The sequence below is a fragment of the Crocodylus siamensis genome, chromosome 8, assembly GCF_052110815.1.
Source record: "Crocodylus siamensis isolate JL-2025a chromosome 8, ASM5211081v1, whole genome shotgun sequence".
Taxonomy (NCBI): Eukaryota; Metazoa; Chordata; order Crocodylia; family Crocodylidae; genus Crocodylus; species Crocodylus siamensis.
Window position 1 is genome coordinate 73,695,179 of NC_143402.1, and position 17,385 is coordinate 73,712,563.

The 17,385-nt window shown below is 43.5% G+C and overlaps 1 protein-coding gene across 1 annotated transcript; it reads right to left on the reverse strand.

Annotated features, from left to right (window-relative positions):
• Positions 1–9,320: 9,320 nt before the first annotated feature.
• On the reverse strand, positions 9,321–16,864 carry KPNA2 (karyopherin subunit alpha 2). The gene is made up of 11 exons (XM_090060502.1): positions 16,792–16,864; positions 16,572–16,693; positions 16,300–16,437; positions 15,518–15,606; positions 14,350–14,618; positions 13,326–13,420; positions 12,956–13,219; positions 11,951–12,184; positions 10,559–10,741; positions 10,047–10,196; positions 9,321–9,902 (listed from the first exon to the last, which is right to left on the reverse strand). The coding sequence occupies exons 2-11, from the start codon at positions 16,644–16,646 to the stop codon at positions 9,810–9,812; spliced, it is 1,590 nt and encodes a 529-aa protein (XP_089916628.1). The 5' UTR covers positions 16,647–16,693; positions 16,792–16,864; the 3' UTR covers positions 9,321–9,809.
• Between the last annotated feature and the right edge of the window lie 521 nt (positions 16,865–17,385).

Genomic DNA, 17,385 nt, shown 5'->3' on the forward strand with positions numbered 1-17,385 from the left:
TGTGAAGTGGTGTGAATTAAGGTGCAAGACAAAATTGTAAGTGTTGGAAATGGAACCCAAGCTAACTGCCAAAGGTATGAACCACCACATTAAAATTACATTTATATACACACATACAGTGTTGACGACTTAGATGTACATTCAAAACTTCAGTGTCTGTAACCAAAAATAGAACCTATGATGCAGCGCTGCAGTAAAGCACAGTGGAATCGATTATAACAAGATGCAGTTTCCCTTTCACTTTCTCCCAAATCAGCAGCATTTTATAATAATATCATATGATCCATTAACATATCCTATAGTCTGTATAAGCTTCTTATGTACTTGACATTAGACAACATCATCCAACCATCCAAATGTGCAAGTGATTTAGAAGAGACCTGCCCAATTACCTGTTATTTTGTAGTGCTGGATGTGCTTCTATGGTCTCACTACCAAGTATGTAGTGAAAACAGTGATGTCTAGCCTAGTTCAGTTAAATTACACTTGTAATTTAAGAATGAATCTACAATGGGGATTGCAAGTCAGGCAGAAGACCCATAGACATTTAATGTCAAGAGACCAGTTAGTGTTAAATGGAATCTGAAGCAGAAGCTATGCATCTCATCCCATATACCTCTGATCCTACCTCAATACTATGGGTAGCCCACTGAGAAATGGAACTGAAATGCAAAACAGCCTATTTATGTATTAATACCAGCACCTACAGACAAAATGCAGGCCTTGATCTTGCAGTCAGATCTGCAGTCAGAGCCCAGTACGATCAGGACTTCAGGATCAGATCACGTGGCTTTGAAGCAAGTGGTCTCTTGTTTGTTCTGTAAAAGTGCCTTTCACAATTTCGCTGCTACAAAACTTTGCTAGAAAGGCATTATGTTGTCATGTCTAAGCCACATTCAGTAAAGGCAGCTAATTCCTAGCTACAAGTAAGGTCGTTGTTTTGGTAGAATGTTTTCTAATGCTTATTCCTGGGATTAAAATGTGTATTTTTTTGTTTGTAACTAAGGAACACTTCACTTAGACCGACCACTGCAAATCTACAGTGCTTTGTAGGAGATAAAAGCTGGCGCTCTCAACACAATTTAAACTGCAGGCATGTGCTATTGGTTATACCTGACAAAATATTTTAAAACCAGTCTGGACAAAGCATAGAAGGCACCATGGGGAACAATATGCCTTGGCTGCAGGGGATGGCCTGAATGATCCACTTGGTGTTAGTTAACTCTCATTTTCAAGATGATTTATTTGCTATGAACAACTGTTTTCACCAGACACTCACCAGATACTCCATTCCTTCTGGGCTTAAATGTCGTGGCTGTTCCCCACCCCACCATCCTCTCTCCCAACTATTCAGATCTCACACACCTTATTCTCCTCCTCTCTAGTCCAACCCTGGTCCCAATCCAGAGATATTTTCTAGTAGTACAGAAGGGAGAACTTCACCCTTTATACTTTTTCTACATGGGAGACAGAGATCTGCCCATTCTGACTCAAATTGTGTAACCCTGCCCTTCTGAAAGAAATGCAAGTGGATTTTTTTTTTGTCCTCTCCTTTTGTAAGTTCTAGAGACTACAACAATGTTATTTTTCTAGCCATTAGGGGGAAGGAAATGACACATGGAGGGAATTCAAGTCCCTCCCCATTCCTAGAGAGTCTATCCAAAAGAGTCAGACGGTTGAGTTCTGGCCAAGTGTTGTTTCCTGCTCTGGATTGGGACAGGGGAGCAGTGGGGGAAGGGGTGGGGAGGCATGGGGATGTAACATTAAATTGCTGCTTCTGATTAACAGCAGCACTCTGAGAATGATTTCACAGGATTGCTTTGAATGGAATGGGGCCTCTGCAGCCCAGATCTATGTGGCCATCCACTGATAAAAGAGCTATTTTTACATCTGTTTTACATAGCGGGTAAAAATGAAGTGATTTGGATGATGGAAAAGTACCTTGGAGATGATTCAAGATTTTCTGATACCACCAGTACGTCCACTCTTCCATGTGCCTGTAAAACATAGCTGTACACCCATGGGATTGCAACTCTTACACTGCTTTGAACCTGTACATGACCTGGTATACAATACAGAACGTTTGAGGTCTACCGAGACTCCGTCCCAGAGACCGAATGAGGATCTCTTCCATCACCCTAGTAATCTATTTAAAAAATAAAAGTCATATTCAGATACTGGTCATAAAGCATTAAAGGTAACACTGTAGGGCACACTGTAGGAAGGTGCAACATAAAAATTGAGCACCTTGACACTTTTTCCTGACCCTTGTAGTGAAGTTAACCTTACTACAGCCAATGCCAAGACTCCCAGTGCTTTTCAGCTGAGTCAGGATTTGACCTTTAGGGTCTCAATCCCATCAGTGAAGACTCTCTTCCAGATGTGTAACGCATACCTTACTTGTGGATTTAGCCCACCATCTTATGCAATTAGTATATTTTAATTTGGCCATGAAAGATCAACTTTAAGAAACTAACACTCCTTTTCTCCACCATCTTAGAATTGTTCTCCTCCTCCCATCCCTTTAAATCCCAGACTCCTTTCCCCCCTGGGCAGCAGGCGACCTCCAAATTGGAAGGAGGCCACCACTCTTCCATGAACCGTCCTGGCTTCTGTGGAAAAGTGTCCGTTGCCTGGAGTCTGTCTGAGATGGACAGCGCTCTGCAGTCAGAAACTGGACTGGAATCCAGTGACCCGTCCTCCACATGAACTGCTATGGAAATGTGCAGAAAATGAACCCCTTCTAGCCATCTGTGTACTTACACTCCGCCCCACTCTGGGGTCAGTGCCATGCCATATAGGGATCAATGGAAAGGAAAGCAAGCTCTCCCATTGTGGACAGATTCACATCTCAACAGGTCAAGTGCTTTTCTTCTAGATACGCTCTGGCTGGATTTTAAGAGGAGTTAGGTACTCGGCTCAGTTAAACATAGTAGGAGCTAGGTGCCGGTCTTAATACCTACCCAGCCTGAGCCTCATTTTCCAATGCATCTCCTTCAGAGCAAGTTACTTTTAGGTGCCCAACCCCTACATAAAAAAGTTAATGCGAGTCTGGTTAGATTTAAGTGAGAGTCAATACATTCCTCTCAAAATTAGATTTCAAGAGCCAGGATTGATCTTTATATTTTACTTTTACTTTGAGTAAGATAAAGTAAAGACAGTAACCACTGTCCCCCAAACAGCAAGCATTTTCTTGACACTCAATCTTGTGTTCAGATCATTAGGCCACAGCTTCCCCTCAGATCACAGATGTCATGTATCCTGGTCCAGTCCTATCCTGGGCAAAGGGATGATGTAATAAGGCTTACCACATCTACCTTCCACGATGAGATGATTAGGTTTATTGGTTAAAGGAAGGAAATGGAAATTAGGACTTAGGGGTTCAATGCCTAGCTTTGCCCAGGATTAAGTGCAGATAACCTTCTTGAATCTCAGTGTGCCCATATGGGGATATTGAGAACACCAAGACAGAAGAGACCAGCTGCTCATTTGTAATCCCTCCACCAGTCACTGCCGAGCCGTTTCTTCTTGTTCAATCTAATTTAAACATCCTATAGGAAGGTGCTGTTGCCACGTCACTTGGAAGAGTATTTCACGGGCTAATGCACCTGACTGGCAATAATTTTTTTCTGACATTCAGAAATAGATTTTCCTTGTGCTTTCTCTCATCCCATTACACCTAGTTAGAATCCCTTTTCAGGTGATAATTGAAAGGAGTTCCTTCACTCTGGCCCAGTGGATGGGGCCTTTACTGAAAGGACACGTTACTGAACAGAACTAAAATGCTTAGCACTTTTTACAGACCCAACTAGGCTAGGAAGTAAGCCAAGAAAGTCAGTGCAACAGCTCCTTCCTGTTTCCAAACCTTCCACTTGCTGCCTAAATGGTTCGGCTGGCATTCTCCTACCCCCAATTTTAGAAGTGGAGAAACTTCAGCAGAGACTTCAGACTCAAACCTTCCCTTCTCTCTGCAGAAAGGGAAAGTGGTAGCATCTACATGCAAGCCCATTTGCCAAAAAAGTATTGTTTTTTTTAGTACATAGGTACTGCCAAATTGAATCATACCAGCAATCCATTAGCCAGTATCCTGCATCTCCAAAAGCAGCCAGCCCGACAGAATGAGGATACGACTCCCAATTTGGTGAGTGGGGAAGCATGGCTTCAGTGACCATCTTAATAGGCATTTGTGACCCCAACCTCAGAAGTGGAACATCTGGATATTCTCCTTCTAGGGAAGTTACTCACCCAAAACATAATCGCCTCTGCTAATCCCCACTTGTCCAGGCACGCGCTTCTGAAAAGCAAGGCTTCTCGGAGGTGAGTCACAAAGTGGACAGGGCAGGGATTCTGCAACAGACACTTTATTCTTGAATATAAAAAGATTTTATTCCTCTACTAATTAAATTGTGGAGCCACAAAAACAACCTGAGGAAAATTTGCAGTCTCATCCCATGGGCTAGATATGTTGAATATTTCTACTAAAGAAAATAAAAGTAAAAGTAGAAGCAGGTCAATACCATTCAGCAGATACCCCAGATACTCTTTGCTTTATATAAACACTAAGCAAACAGTGTTAAAAAAGTTTAAATGCAAGTCTGTTCCCATGCAATTATTGCAAAGAGCAGGGGATATTTTCCCTGGATGTTAAGTAAATTAGGCAATATTACACTTAAAAAAGGAACGTTATTTTTTGTTGCGTCAATTAAATGCATCAAAGAATTCTTGTTATTTCTATTAAATTAGACACGATATGGATCCCTCAAGAGGTTCTCCCTCAGTCTCCCCAATGCATTTAGAGAAAGAGTTTAACACGCTTGCCTGACCGCCCTGCAAGAGCCATCAACCTGTTAAGAAGTGAATGAAAAGATGTTTGGGATTGATGATAGCATCCTCTAGTGGAACACTTCATACATAGCCTATGACCACAAGCATGGCCCCAAATCCTACAACACAGATGAAACCCAAAACATATGACAAAGTAACATTAAAGGATATTGTCCTCAGAAGCCAGAAGTATTTTTTAAACTAACATTCATAAGTACTCTAATAAAGCATCAGATTTTCAGTACGCTCCATTTCATAATTTAAACAAACCCTCCCCCTAAATGATAGTAATGGAGGGTTAAATGATAAGATGAACCCCAAAGAAGAAATATTTGAGGGTTTTGGCACCTAAGGTCTTTCTTTTATAAGCATTTAGGAAGAAGTGGAAGGTTTGGAAACAGGAAGGAGCTGTTCCACCCTCCCTCTGTTCTGAACCAGGGTGGGGACAGTAGTAAGTTGAGAGGTAGAGAATCTGAACTCAGTTTAGACTTCAGTGGGGAAATCTGCATTGCATAATAGTTATGTACGTATCCCAGAACATCAGATACAACACTGATGAGACCATACTGCCTGGGCAGACTTTAAGTACCAATATCTTTCACAAGCATAAAGCAGGAAGGTGTAAATCCTTTGCGCATAAAGCAGGAAGGTATAAATCCTTTGGGCATCTCTAGAGCATTGTTCATGTTGAGAACTTGGAAGGTCCTTATAGCAAGGATATCAAGCTTGCCTGGACCTACCATTTTCAGGGTGTCCTGAAAACAGCAAGCCAAATATTTAAAATTGAATTTATGGTGGTGTGGGCTGCAGGATGGGGGAAATCTGTACAGTGATGTGAACTAGGCTAAACAAAACCTGTGCTAACACCCCCTCTATCCCTAACAGGATTACAAACCATTTTTTGCTGATCATGCATTAAACTTTCCCTACAAGTATACAGTGCCCTGCACCCCCATGCCAGGCAAGTGGAAGCAAAACAGTGCCACCTACTGAACCATCAATACTGCCTGATAACACACGCATTCAAACATGAACTAGCCCCACGCCTAGCTGGCTTATGAAGTCTTAAAACACCACAATACAGTACTATAACATCAGAACCACTTGCACTCAATGCATATTCAGAAGTTTATCCTTCTAAAAACTTCCAAGGATAAAAGACATCCAGCTTTCTGAATAAAGGAGAGGTGAAGAGATTGAAAACTAAAGCCTGAATTGTATGCCATTATCTTATCTTTATTAGGGCTTTTCAATAATGGAGCAATCAAGATTTTATTGGCCAAGTGTTACTAAATGCAAATGTCAAGTTCAAACAATTGCTGTAATGAGGAACCTACCACATTCACAAGGTTGTGAAAAAAAACAAACACAAATTTGGTAGGTCCTCCGTGAAAAGATGCAGGCATCACAAAAAAGTGGGAAGATGGCCAGCAAGCTGGGGGTGCCAGGGAGGACTGGTAAACAGAGGTGGGAAGTCCTGGTGTCCTGGAAGACGGGGTGAGATTTTTGCAGCAGTGCGTGGTGGGAGGGCCCCTCACAGCTCTGGCCAAAGGGCCTTGAAAATCCCACCCCTCCCTGGAGATATCTGCCAGTCTCCAAGGAAAGATGGGACTTCTGTGGCCCCTCAGCCAGAGGCATGGGTGGTGGGGACAGGATGGGACACTGCATTCTGCCGTGAAAGTGGCACCCAACACCACACCAGGACCATGCAATCTGGAGGCAGCTGTCACAAATTAAGTAGGTCCCCATCTATAAGCTAGGTTAAAGTCCACCTGTTCTTCATTACATCAAGTCTCAACAATTCTACCAGGTCATCTTTAACAGGAATGCGCAACTCCTAGCAGATGCAGCAGTAACAGGTGGTGAAGCAGGAAAGATTACAGAGCCAATGCGAGCAAGTCTTGCACACCAGCTTGAGACCAAGTGATCACACACTGATTCAGTTTACAAATATAGTCAACTATTTGTGGCTGAGAGATGGACACACAACACGTGGTTAAGTTCCAATGTACATCTACATGAGAAGTAGGTCACTAAAACATTATCACACACAGTTCAGGTTTAGCATTATAAAAGTTACTATCCGAAAACCTGACTTACCCCTTTCAGCCCTTAAAGTGCTAGAACCCAGAAAGCTGAAGAGAAAGGCAATTTAGATATACTGGGTTTTAGGACTGCTTTAATTTCAACAGTAAGAGGTGGATCATTTTAACAGTAAATGAAGGTGCAGTGGGAGAAAGATAACAGGGAGAACCGCTCTGAATTGGAGTCAGCACTAAATTCTTAAGTTACATTTTCGAACCAAGAGTAACACATTCCACGTTGCTGGCCTTGCTCATATTCTCTAGAGCAAGCAGTAATTTAGAGTATTTCCTGAACAGCTGAAGTCTGTTAGCAGCCTCTAGCATTCCATCATACCTACAGCAAGGTTTTTTCTTTAAAAAGTTCAAACTGGCTACAGAAGCCAGTTGCAAAGCTAGGTGAAAGCCCCATTATTCAACATGCCCGTATCTGGAAGTGTAAACCAAAATAAAATTGCACATAACATTAAATGTTCCTCCTATTTGTATTATGTTAATTTCCTGCAGAGATACCTGACTTTTCTGCCGACTGTAAGATGACTTTCCAGATGCAGACAAAGACATTTAACTTTGCTTGCATGTATGATGCTTTTGTAGTTCCATCACCAGAAGCAGATAATTTATTATGCATTCAACTCCTGCCTCCCCCCCTCCAAACTTGGGGTTTTAGTTCTTAAGTCAACAAGAAACTGGATATGTTGCATTATATTCAAATGACACCTTTCAGTAGTACAGGAGACTAAATAAAAGACTAAAAGTCCACAAATACTTCAGTCTACTGTAGGCAAGGTTCTCCGAGTGGATGCGATATCTTTCATTAGACCAACTGAGTTGTTGGAAAAAAAACTGTTGCAAGCTTTTGGGTGCAATCACCCTTCTTCAGGCATAGAAAACCTACTGTGCTAGCCAAGCTACTTTTGACAAGAAAAAGTTACTCAAACTGCTATCCTCCAGGTCACTCTTGCATCACAGTGATTTCAATGCAGCCTATATGTATCTGTAACAAGGAATTTTCCAGGCTTAACTGTACATTTTTTTCATTCACCAGAACAAGATTCCAATTTAGGACACTTAACATGTCAACCATCAAAGAAGCAGCGTTGTACATACAGCATTGTTTTCCTTTCCCATGCACTCACACTAGAGGTTTGATAACAATTCAAAGGCTCACCACTAAGGATGCTGAAAGAATGGCAGCCATGGCATCACATTTCTCCAGCCTACCAGGGAGCAGCTACTGCAACATACTTATTTACTCACTCATCCTGCAGAAAGAGAAAGCTAAACCTCAAACAAAGAATGGACAGACAGCTACTATCCATCAGATGCTCTGTACTCAGCCTAACCTTAAATTTGCTGCACTTGGAGCATTTGCCCATAGTCTAGAATCTGCCCCTTGGAGTGGGTCTGAGGTTGACTGGAGGTGAAACAAGACAACTGGTAACAGCACCAAACACTGAACTTTGTTAAACTCCATTTTATGCAGCAATATTATGTCAACTAAGTCCTTGGCAGTCACAGGTGGAGTAGCCAAGCTTAGAACAGCAAGGGCCCTTAGACATGAGCAGCAAAGCTGCTCCAACACTACTCTGTAATTACAGTGCGTTGGAGCAGGCTTGATTAAAATCGAGTCTGTTGGAACGTGTTAATTACCACACTCCACTCACTCCAAGGTCTCATATCAGTGCCCCCATGCTTCAAAACTAGTTAAAGTGCTCCAACACCATTTGCAAGTGCGGGGATGCTGATACATGACACTCCAGCTCTCGGAGCCACTCTAATTAAAGTGCCCTCCTTCTCCTGTGGTACATGTATAAACACCCCAACAGCACCAAACAAAAAGGAACTTTGTTAAACTCCATGTTATGCAGCAATGTTCCAAGTCCTTGACAGTCAATATGTGAAGTAACCAAGAGTTGAGCTGTAAAAGTGCTCCAACTTCAGGTAGTTGTTGAGTTCCCGCCACTTAGACCCATTGTATACTACATTGGTTCTCAACCTTTTTTTGGATACCCCTCCCCCTCTTCATTAGACTTAAGGTCCCCCCCTTCAATGGAGTCTTGTGAACTGAATGACATCAAATTTAAGAAACAAAGAAAAGCCAGACTTGTTTCTACATATTACCTTCTTGCATTCAGGCTGGATGATTTCCACCCCACCCCCCCCAGGGATAAGCCTGAGCCAGCTTATTTGCTTATCTTATCTGCTTAATCTCCAGCACCCTGGTTGAGAATACTGAATTTTGTTGCAGTATGCCAGTCAAAGTAGATTAAGAACCCATTCTTCTACCCTGACCTTAGGAGGAAGAGGGTGCTTACCAAGACTACTTATTCTTACCCTCATTTGCACATTAAGTTTGCCACATTTTCTGTTGGGGGGGGGGGAGAAAAAAAGAGGCACTCTACACAGTCCAAGTTGTGTTCCTATACCACTTTATTGACCTTTGAACACAGATTTTCTTTAAAAGCTTGTTCACATTATTGATGACTTCACCATGACAAGCTACTTGGTGCATAGTAAGAGAAAAAGTTGCACCAATTTATACTCTTTTCCCAAATTCTCTGCACCCACAAGGATATAACACCACAAAAAAAAATAAAAACCAATGCCTGCATCTACTCTTATAGCCTCAAGGCTATTTGGAATATTAGCCAAGATCTATGCTGAAATCACATTAATACGTAGGAAACTGGAATTACAGTATTTACAGGCGTACTTCAAGAAAGATTGAAATTTACAGTAAGATTCATGTATGTACACGTTTGAACTGTTCAAGTATGCTTCAATCGTACAAAGTGCTACCTTACAAGTCACATAGAAAAAGACAGTAAAAAAAGATTAGCGAAGACATTAAGACAAGTAGAAGAGGTACTCAGATGAGGTTAGCTGCAGTACAGACAAAATCTAAAAGTTGAAAGTGTCAGGAGCACTGCCCTGAATCTGGAAGGTGTAGCCATCTGCAGTAGAGTCTGGCACAACATTTTGGTCTTCCTCTTCCTACAAGAGAAGGAAAGATGTATGAAACAAACAAATGCTTTAAAAGGTTGAAACATTATTATGTGAAGACGAGCTAAAAAAAAGAACCAGAAACGAAACGAAACAAACAAACAAACCTTATTTAATGCTCTTTCAGTTACTCACCTCTGCTGAGAAGTACTTCTCAATCAGGCTTGAGGAGGCCTTGTACACCTGTTCATTTTCATGAGACTGGAGAGCTTCAATTCTGTCTAGACCTCCACATTCCTCGATCATGAGACAGAGTTTTTCAGTCTCACCAATTTTCTCGGCAGCCTGCAGAGAATTACTTGTTAAGGTCTAGTAACAATACTGCTGCAGGTATGCTGTGCTAGAAGATAGCACACTTGGTTACTACAGCAAACTGGCTGTTTATCAGGTAAGATTTCTTCCTGCTTGGAGCATGCAGCTTTTTAGACAGTGAAAACAAGTTTAGTAGCCAAGAACTGTAGCCTTGTTCCTAATGCAATCAAGACAAACTACTATACCATAACTCTATAGATGGCACTGACAACTGAAATGAATGGAACAAAACGTGCTAAGGAAGACTTCTCTGATAAACCCCAGTCACCAATTACTGGAATAACAGTTAAATTGTTATATGATAGGCCACAGTGGATTGTCCTTGGTCTACTTACCGAGAAAATATTAGAAACAGCATCCAGAATAACTAGTACAGTTTTGCTGTCCTTAGCTGACAAGAGATTCAATAATGGTTCTAGAGCACCAGCCTGAACAAGATATATGATCTGGTCAATTGTTCCACCACTTGTATAGTTGGTTACAGCCCATACTGCTTCTTTTTGTGACTTGAAATCCCCCTGTTTCAAAAAGTAAGAGAAGGATATGTAGTTATTAGTGCTTATGCTCCCAAGACCACTGTGGTCTTTCTATATGCAAGAGTGCCTGTGGTATTTTGGACAGTATGAAATGAGCTATGCTCAAGGTTTACAGACTAAGATCATGACAAAGATGCCAAACGTTTGAGTAAAATATACTGTTTGCTCTACATGCAAGAGCTTTGACTAAAGTAACTTAAGCCATTAACAGTAGGACTATGAGAAGCAGCTAATATTCACTTCAGATTCAGCCAATTCGGAGGACAGTGATTCTATTTGGTAATTTGAATCATTCCCAAATTTATTTGGCTGAATCCAATTTGGAGATTCGGCTCCTGCTGAATCTCCGAATCATGCAGGCCCATCCCTTGCCCACTCTTCCAGTTTGGCAGTGGCTGCCCCGCCTGCCCTAGCTCCCACATTTAGAAAAAAAACCCTCCGATTCGTCGGGTGCTACCAGGCAGGGGGCGACTCCTGCTGTCCCCACAGTGCTCCATGCTGCAAGGGGGGCTCGGTCATGAGCCTCCCGCCCCAGTTCCAGCCCTTTAAGTAAAAAAAAGACAAAACCCCCTGGGGACTTATTGTTGCTGCCCGGTGGGGGGTGATCCCCGCTGCTCCCCACCATGTGGGGAGCTCTGCACTAGCCCCCCAGAGCCCCAAGGCTGCTCCAGGAATAGCAAATCCTGGGGTTTTTCCTCATTTTTTTTCTCTTAATGGGCCAGAGCCAAGGCAGGGGGCTTGTGCAGATGCCCCCATGCAGTGTGGGGCAGCAGGTATCACCCCCCGCCCTGCAGCACGTGGTGAGTTGGGGCTTTTTTGTAAAGGGCTGGGAGCTGGGGTGGGCAGGGGTTGGGATTCCCCACCTCCTACTTACCAGTTCTGAGTCCAGCTCCAGCTTCCTGCTGCAGCCACCAGGGACTGACCGAGTCAAAGCTCTCTGAATCTTTTCCGAAGACTCGGAGAGCTCTGAATCTATTCAGACCTTTTAATTTGGTCCCCTGAACCTATTTGGATTTGGAGATTTGGCCAATGAATCGGGCTGAATCTCCTCCGAATTGAATCAGCACCCGAAGCTTTGCACAACTCTAGTTAACAGCTGTCACCCTTATATATAATCTGTCAACATGAGCCAGAGATGGGTCTTCAACCTCAATTTAAGATTCTAACTATGTAAAGGAAGTTAGATTTTACCTTTCTCAGCACTCCAATAAGAAATGGAACAAGTCCATGATCTATAACTTGCTGGATCTGGTCCTGACGTCCAGCAGTGATGTTGGACATGGTCCACGCTGCTTCTTTCTGAATGTTGTTTTTGTGGTGACTGAGCAGGCTTGGGAAGACAGCTAGTGCTCCTGAATCAATAACAAGCTGCGTTTGCTCATCAGTGCCCGTGACAATGTTTCCTATGGCTCTTAATGAAGGAGTCTATTTAAAAAAACCCATTAAGTTACATTGTACTATTTGTAACTGTTAGTTGTAATACCTAAAGGACAAAGCCACCCAGTTATTACTACTAGCACATATAGTTAAGAAATCATGTTCCACAGAAGACCTTTGCATTCACTTTACCGAACAAATTTAAAACAGTCCAAGTGAGGCAGATGCTGAGGCTAATGTCTACGCTGGGACTTTGGACAAGTGCTAGAGGAAGGAGTAAACATGAAGTTGGATGCCTAGAACCCAGACTCTAACAGCATTAATACTAGTTTTGGGATTCCCTTGCTCCTTTACTAGGTTTCATTATCAAATACTGCCCCTGGTAGGGCAGCCATTCTAATGGGCATTAGCAAGTACCATCACTGACAGCCTGTTCCGATTACCTAACTGAAACAAGTGACCAAATTTGAAAGCATGGATTATGACACAACATTCCAGACTTTAAGACTCAATTGGACTACAATGACATTTAGCCAACTACTTTTTTTGCAACTGCCAGCTGCAGAGAACACTACCATAAATGTTACGGATGAGTGAAGTTCTCATGCAAAGTTCCTCCATACTTCAGAGGAAGACTTTCCAGTAGTTTTTGAACTCCTGTCTCTGCAGAAGTCACCCATATTTTACAGACATTCTTTCAGCTCCCTGAAGTAGCTCACTGTTGTTTTGTAGCCACTTCTGTTCATTGTTTTATCCTTTAAATCGCTCAACAGCCAAAGAATTATGGGCTCAAGGTATTTCTACTTGCTATGATCTTACCACTATTGGCAGTTCAGCACATCCCAGGAGCTTCACAAGTTGTGGCACGAGTCCAGTTTTCACTACTACTTCAATTCTATCATTAGAACCATCTGTAAGGTAGGAAACCGCCCAGCACGTGTCAGCCAAAACCTCATGGTCGTTGTGGTGCAGTAGACGAACTAAAGTGGGAAGAATCTGCTCAACAGCATCTATGGGTGGTGCAGGATTCTTATTACGGCACAGGTTTGAAATGGTCCAGGTAGCATTGCGCAGGTATCCTGACTGAAGAAGCAGCACACAATTTTTATTAGCTTCTTCTTCAGATGGATTTAATGATCTGAGGCAATGAACTGATACAGCAATGACTTAATTCATGATGCATACTTACTGCTAGAGAAGAGAGATCAGGAACAGCAAGAAGAGCCAGCAGTGGGTCAATTGCACCATATTTAATAACTAAGTCCCTGTAGGCAGAACCATCACCTGAAAGCCAGAAGAGAGATCCATGTCAATAACAGGAAGTGTCAAGCAACAGTTTACAGTCTACACACAAATATAACCCACTCCTTTATAAAACTGCATTTTACCAGGCAGTACAGCACTGAACCTGAAACAGTCGGTGATTTGATTTAGAGGGGATTTCAACAAGTAGACAAATAGTAAGAGTTGATGGAAAACTTTAAAACATACTTGATATCCACCTCTTGCCATTTCTTCAATAATAAGGCACCAATTTAGTTACTTTTAGAATGCTATTTTAATCCAGTTTTTAGAAGCTGAAATCTTTAGTTTGTCATTTGATATAAAAGTGAGAGATGCTGGCTGAAATGTGTCAATTATAGCACAAATTCCTCCTCTTAAGTACACAAAGCAGTCATTGTAGCATTAAGACGACTTTGCAGCAACAATTTTATTTGAAGACTTGCTGGGATTCAAGTATAAAATACAAAGTTCCACTAAGTCTAGAACTCAGACACCAGTATGATGTGGTTTGCTAGTGTACTCCTTTGATGACCTAGCATTCACAAAGTAATGTGTTATCTCCTCCCAAAAGGCCCCCTCTCTCACATATTTCAGTTTCAGGATTAAGCAGAATTTCCTCAGAAGACTTTAAAGATCAGACAGCACTAAGATAGAAGAGTCCTGTCAAATAGCAACACCCCGTAGGTTACCAAGTCCTGCTAGAAGTCGTAGTAGATACAACTGCTAGCCAAAAGACAAGCAGCTGTAGCTGACCCACTCCTTGTTTGTGTTCCAGGCTTTTTTTGCTAGACACCCAGGTTCAGATTTTTGGAAGAGTTCTGCATATTAGGCAGGGAAGACATGAACAGTTTTGAAACTCTGGGTCCCAGTGACTTTCCCTCATAAATTAATTGGCCTGAAAATAATGCAAGTGCAGCACACTGACATACCTGCTATGTTTCCTAAAGCCCACACAGCCTGTTCACTGATGTGAGTATGAGGAGAAGCCAACAGGGAGATAAAAGCTGGTATGGCTCCACCATCGACTACAGCCTTTGTTTGCTCCGACGTGCCAGAAGCAATGTTAGTAAGTGCCCAAGCAGATTCAAACTGAATAGGGCTACAGTCTGCTCTCCCTAAAAAGGAGACGAGCTTGGGGATCAAGCCAGCCCGAATTATGTTGTCTATGGGGGGCTGTTTCTCTCTGGACAGCAGTTTCCTAAGACAGAAACAAACACAGGGAGTTATTTTTTTTTTTTTTTGTCTACTACAACCTGAACAGTGGATTCCAATTTAGTCAACATAAGACTCAAGTTTTACTTTAAAAGATATCCCTCCAACAGTGGCAAACATCCAAAGAAGTTCAATAAAGACTAGCTGAACACTACATTAAGTAGTTTAAAGACTGCTTTTGACAGATCCAGCTTTGTATTGAAACTGTTAAAAAAAAATCTGAAATTAAGCTAAGCTACATGGTTGTGGAAGAGTAATAATGCACTGGAACTGCTTGAAGTAAATGGCAATAACTGCCAGAAACTGCACTACCATCTCAGGTAATCATCCTCCTACATCATTGTGCAGGACTTTTCAAACTTCAACTATTATGCTATATTTGGAACCAACACTCTAGGATGCTTTCTCCCTCATTCACCTCCACTTTCATGCATTAAGCTGAGGGAATGCTCCTTAGCACTAGTATCTCATATCCTAGCCTTACAAATAAATTGCAATACCCACCACCTCTACAGAGCCGAGGATAAAAAAAAAATCTGACACTTCCAACATCCATGTCACTTGTAAGACCATGAGACAGAAGGAAAAGTACAGTTCAAGTGCCAGGTTAAGTCTCATGCTCAGAGGACACCTCTAAATATTCAGAGATCACAGAGCTTGTGTAATTCCATTTACGCTCAGTCCCTTGAATACTGACTGCTGCTCAGAGAACTCGTTTACTTACCTGAGGCCAGATAATACAGCATTATTTATTTACTATTAGCAATATTTGCCCAATATTAACTTGCCAAAATCTCAGCTTTATGTCTGGTGCTTTTGCTCTGCGGAGTTAAACCCCGTTCCTTATCCCCAGTCACTAAATGACACTTACACCAAGTCGCTTACCTTGCGGCCTGCGTAGCCTGCAACTGAAGTTCCGTGTTGCTACTGCTAATTCCTTTGACTATTTCTTCCACAGACCAGTGTGCACAGACCTGTCCGTGGGATAGGAACAGTTTTAAGAACTATGGTAGGAGTAGAAACTTTGTAAGAAGTTTCTCTCTGCTTTGGTAAGGACCTATGGTGTTGTGCTTTTGACATCATGTGTAAGGCACCAGGTCTAAATACGGTGCCGTACAGGTACTCAAGGTTCTTTGGGTGAATCCACTATCCTTTATTAGACCAGCTTAAAATAGTTGGAAAATATCTTTTACCAAACTTTCGGATTTAAAAACCCTTCGCCAGGCTGAGGAGGCCCCTGCAGTTGGCGCATGCTCTTCCCAAGTACAGGTACTCCTCACTTAACCTCGCCCCGGTTGACGTGGTTTTGCTACTACGCTGCTGATCTATTAGAAAACACGTTTGTTCAAAGTTGTTCGGTTATAATGTCATTTGGCTGCAGGTCACTACTGCGGCGCAATCTGATCAAACGTCGCATTTTTCAGGAACGCGACTACATTTAGCGAGGAGTCGCTGTACACGTAAGATTTTCAGTGCCAAGAGAAAGACCAGCCCTAGTCCGGAGTAAGCCGTAACCTGTTGCAATTGGAGAGACACTTTTGGATGCTTATCCTGCTGGGACCCTTTGACCCCGGCTGACTTCCTGACCATGGGGCGGGGGGCTGCACTCGCCGATCTCCCGAGGTCCCTTCCAGCCCTGAAGCCTACGAAACCGAGGCTGCTGGTACCTGATTGCCCCTGTTTTCCTGCAGAGGCGAAGTGGCGTCGTCCGGTAAAGTGCTGACATTTCTTCTTTTAAGCATCTGGTCATCTTTCTTGGCTTTCCTCAACTCCACGTTGACTTCGATACGCCGCCGCCGCATTTCCTGAGGGGAAAAGGAAATTGTCACTTTTGTTTTTAATCTTTAAAGCGGCGCTTTAAAAAAAGTTAAAAAACAACAGCAACGACAAAAAAAGACCCCAAAACCAAGCGACGCCTCCTGCCCAGGCCGGCGCTCACCGTCGTGTCCTTGCCCTTGTTCTTGAAGCGGTTCAGCCGGGCCGCGGCCGCGCTGGCGTTCTCGTTGGCGGACATCTGGGCCGGTCGGGGCGTCGCAGGCAGCACGGATGCAAGAGGCAGACCTGGAAGGGAGCGGGGGGGGGGGGGGGGGTGAGAACAAGGGAGAGCCGCAGGACCCCCCGGCCCCGGCCCCGGCCCCGGCCCCGGCCCCGGCCCGCACCTCAACACAGCTCCGCTCCGCGCGCTGGCCGCCGCCGCACTGACCCGCCGAGCACTTTGCTGCCAACCCCGCCCCTCAGCCACGGCCCCGCCCCCGGCGGGATTTAAATTTCCCGCTGCTCCGCTCCGCCATTGGTCCGTTCGAGCCACAGCAGCCTCCTCATTGGCCGGTTTGAAAAAACCAGCTCGCCTCGCGAGGCAAGCGGAGCTCTCGCGAGAGCCTTGTCCTCGGTCGCGTCCCAACCCCCGAGGACTGCATCTCCCGGCGTGCAGTGCAGGACAGAGGGTCAACGAGACTACGACTCCCGCCCTGCCCGGGGGAGGTGGAGCAAGGCATGCTGGGAGGTGTAGTCCTCCCCCATGGGCCCTACACTCCCAACTGTACACCCTTCGGGTTTAGAGTGAGCAGAAAGGGGGGAACAAGCTCATGCAGCCAAAGTGTGCAAGGGCAATTTTCTTGCCATTTTCCAGTTGGTCTAATAAAAAGCATCATTTTGGAACTAAGAGTTCTAGTTTTTTGTATGTCAAAGACATAAAAGGCCTTTTAGGGTGCTGAGCCATGGGAACAGTGCTGCCCATGAAGCGCAGGGATTAT